Source organism: Cynoglossus semilaevis, chromosome Z, assembly GCF_000523025.1.
Source record: "Cynoglossus semilaevis isolate Cse_v1.0 chromosome Z, Cse_v1.0, whole genome shotgun sequence".
Classification (NCBI taxonomy): domain Eukaryota; kingdom Metazoa; phylum Chordata; class Actinopteri; order Pleuronectiformes; family Cynoglossidae; genus Cynoglossus; species Cynoglossus semilaevis.
In genome coordinates this window covers 17841542-17845683 of record NC_024328.1, presented here as the reverse complement: position 1 = coordinate 17845683, position 4142 = coordinate 17841542, and the positions used below count along the sequence as shown (strand labels likewise).

At 37.1% G+C, this 4142-nt stretch overlaps 1 protein-coding gene across 6 annotated transcripts in view; it reads right to left on the bottom strand.

The window, feature by feature from the left end:
* LOC112486470 (ultraviolet-B receptor UVR8-like) overlaps window positions 1–3136 on the bottom strand; it is a 165997-nt gene extending 162861 nt beyond the window's left edge. For all 6 annotated transcript variants that reach the window (XR_003048914.1, XR_003048915.1, XR_003048913.1 and 3 more), the window contains exons 1-2: window positions 3001–3136; window positions 952–1132 (exon numbers count right to left, since the gene is read on the bottom strand). Coding sequence is in view for 3 of the 6 variants with exons in the window: in XM_025053188.1 (XP_024908956.1) it covers window positions 952–1132; window positions 3001–3042 (223 nt within the window). In the remaining 3 variants the exon portion in view is untranslated. The remainder of the gene's footprint in view (window positions 1–951; window positions 1133–3000) is intronic.
* Between the last annotated feature and the right edge of the window lie 1006 nt (window positions 3137–4142).

Below are 4142 nucleotides of genomic sequence, written 5' to 3'. Positions count from 1 at the left end.
TTTTTACTCCCTCTCATCTCCCTCAGACCACTAAAACCTCCCATAAATCTCCACTGCTTCCTCCGCATGTCTGCTGTTGTCAGACATCATGCGGCGACAATGCCTTTCACCATCATTGTCTCGACAGAAATATGATATGTGAAACTGCAGTGTCACATCACTTAACATGATTTAGCCTATGCTAGCTGGCACAATTTTAATCAATCACAAATGTCACCTTTTTCCCGTGTAATGTCGGCTGAGGTATAGGATCCCAGTGTTGAGATGATCTATAAGACTGATCTGTGCTAATGTTTTACGACTGCTGCCAGCCGCACGTACTGAAGGATACTCTTCGCTTTCTAGGTTTTCTATCAAATTTGCACATACTGTAGGTGAGCCAATGCTTCCTCATTGTCAGTGTGGAAGACAGTATGTGTTTGACATCACAATTGCTTTCAAAATAAAAAAAGGGTTGAGTTGTGAATGCTCTACTATACGATTTTAAAATATAATTGCAAAATCTGAACATATGTCTCAGTGCTCCATGGACATAATATTTCACTTGTCACCAGTAATGTTAAACAAGACCAAATTTAGCAACACTGCACAGAAAGGCACTACAGCTATCATTTGGGAACTAAGGGAGAAAATTCAAGCTCAACATTGATTTCTTGCTGGATCAAATGAATGCAGCCTAACCAATGATATTGGTTTTAAAGACCAAGTGTTTTAAAGTGTTTTAAAGTAAGAATCAGAGGGTCCTTTTATACTCAACCTTCATTAAAGGAACTTCCTTGTTTCCGTTCTATAGAGAGCATTTAGAAAGCAACTATTTTTTATCAAAGAAACTACTTCTCTTAAATTACTACTATTATTGAAATTTTTGTTTCTGTAACATAGTTTTTGGTTAATATATTTTAAAACAGCAGCAATCACAACATAACAGTAATACCAAAGATTATTAATTACCTGTAACCACAACACAATGACTGGATCCACACGACAGCAGCTTTACTGCACCAAGCCTTGCCTTTGTGAACTCTCTCAGATGGGCCTCGTCTGGACTCATAACCTCTGACCTCACACTTACAGTCTGGCCGAGCTCCCCGCTGCCCCAACAAAGCAGGTTTACATCCAGCTGCTGTAAATCCTGCAAAACAGGCAGAAAAATAAGCAAACTAAAAATAGCATTGGTTTGTCTGCAAAAGCAAATTTTGTTTATGCGTTGGGTCAACCACCTGCTACACTGACCCATAATTGTTAATACTCACACTTTCCCATAGTATCAATACACTCCCTCTTTCTGGGAGGTTAACAGAATATAACAAATATTCTTGCTTGAGGTATAAACTTTTTCTCAAAAATTACAAACACAATAATCCAGTTGAAAACATAACTTTCTTGGCAGAGGTGATAAAAAATAATGATCAGAAATACCAAACATAACGCATAACACTTTTATATTTCTCACAATAGTCATTTCTTATTCTCATACATGCACATTTTTTAAATAATTAATATTTTGATTTGTTCATTTTTTTATTATTTTCTGATTACAGCCTTTTAATTTAAAAAGAAAAATCTTAACATTTGGATACATTTCATCAAATAAAATTGCGATTTAACTCAAACGTATCAAATTTTTTTCATTATTATCTACTAAATTTCAAGACATTAAGTTGACTACTAGTGTATAAATATGTTTTTTATTTTAAAGTGTAATAAAGTGTGTGTGTTTTCTATGCAACATTGAGCAGCATTAAAACCAGTCTGAAGTTCTTGGCTCTGTTTGTAAAGAACTGTGGAGCTGGTGCAGATCACCGATATTCTCCTCTACATGTTTATTTACATTCTGACCTCTGTGCTAATTAGAATGTGACCCTGCATAGGCATGCGAAGGTAAACGCGGGGCTTCAGTGTTTGTGCACACGTACACACAAATACACAGCCCACAGCCATATTACTGCACAATTCCATCCGACTGATATCGGAATTTTCTGAAAGAGCAAACCAATAGATAACCTATTACAAAACTATAAGAGATCAATAGCTAATTTCTTTGCATTGATTACCACTTGGACATTAAACATGTGCCCTGTGGCCACTGTGGGTGTACCGCCAGCTTAGATCCCCATTGGCCCTCATGAGTATTAAAATTATCGATTCAGACAGGACTAAAAATGTCAAGCTGTTCATTAATCTTAATAAAGACTGGACTTGACCAAGGCACCCTTCCTCCCAAGCCCGGGACACATCCTATCCAACCAAGAGCACACACACGGCATAGATTAATGAGCTCCTACTGGTGGGGGGCTTTGTCATTAATAGATCAATTACAAAGGAACAAGTCCTTTATAATACTAGTCACTACCACCAAAAAAATAATTTCCAAATCACACTTTTGAATTTATGTAGTTGTGTTATCGCTCTAAAGAAGGCTGAGCTGGAGCTGATGAAGTTGAGGATATGAGAAGGGACAGTAAATACACTGGACAAAGGACTTCAGTGAAAAAGCTGCCAGACAGGAGGATGACCCCAGGGAAGATCAATTGATGTTGTTAGGACATGCAGATGGTTGGTGTAAAAGAAACAAAGGCAAGAGATAGGGTGAGATGGAGCCAGGCCAAGAGAAACAACAGCGGTATTTAGGACTAAACATCTGGTAAGTTCTGTTGTTTAGTTTAGTTTCAGTACATTGTATCAACATTGTGTCATAATACTAGTTTCAAGCAAGTTGAAACTAGTATTAACAACACAAGACATTCTAATTACAATACAAAACTACAAAAACTACTAAAACTTGATTAACTTTGGATAAAAGTGTCTGCTAAATGTATTGTATTGTACTGTAATGTAATAACTATAAAAAAATCACATACATGTGGTACCTAGTTATTTTAGGGTCTTTTTACAAGAATAAGACTATGTTGAAGGCCTATATGACAAGTTTACTTCTTTGTAAACTAATTTCCAGGCATGCAAAACAAGGCAGAACACACACACACAGTAAAAACTAACCTGCACCAACATTACAGGACAAGAACTTTCTCCATCTCCCATGTTGTCCAGTGCATGGCCTTGACTTTATTTCCTTCTCCTCCCATTGCACACACACACTGAATTGCCAGGGGAACTGTCACTATAGCACCTAGTGTTGACAGCACACCACATAATTTGAGTTTGTTTACTACTATCTAAACTGGGGCAAAGTTTGAAAAGAAAGGTGAGAATGGGACTGTTTACCCCACTGCATGTTAAACTTTAATCAAAGAAAGTGAAGAGAAGGCTACAAAGGTCGCTCCTACTCTTACTTTAATTTATCTAATTTACATTTAAGCAATCTTTCAGCGACGAAACAATATTGAGTACAAAGCTGTACGGGTGATTAATTTTAACTGTCCCATTTACTAGACTTAAGTGGTAAGCAGTATGGATTTGGGTCAGGTAAACAGTGTCAAGGTATTCTGTGCTGCATCTTGAAAAACAAAGAAGACCATTAGGAGCAGCAGGGGGCAGCGAAAAAAAGCCTTGTGCATCCAGGCATTGTCACCTCAGAATAGGACTGTGCTATTAAGGACTTTCTTTATTCTTTTTTTTTTAAGCCTATAAGGCAGAAAAGCAGTGTTGTCAAAAAAACTGATCATGTGCTACACATTTTTGGAATATAATGCTGTTAAACCTTGACCTGATTAAATAAAGAGCCCAGAACCAAAAGAGTGCCCCCTGCAGGCTTGAAACATGTAAACCTGGCGTAATAGGAAATCACTTGAACCTCCTCTCTTCTTTACATGATACGCTGGAGTTTAATTATATTGCCCTGTAGCGACCTAAATCTGTACATCGAAACCCCACTGCTCAGGTTTAACCCTGTTAGCTTGCTGGTGGGTGTTTTAAACAACCTTTTAAATACTGTTTAAATTGAAAGACAAAGAATAGATCAAGGAGACGTTATCCTGTGGATCTTTTTTTTTTTTTTTTTTTAAATTTTGCACAGAAAAAAAAAGGGTTGATGTTAAACAATCCAAATGTTACTAAACGGCAATTGGTTAGATTTTCCACTTATGTTCCAACTTGTATGCCTGAAACGCGAGGAAAATCCAAGTAGAATAAGTTCCTGGCTTTCTGGAATGCAGCATAAGGCCATATGTTCAAACATTCTC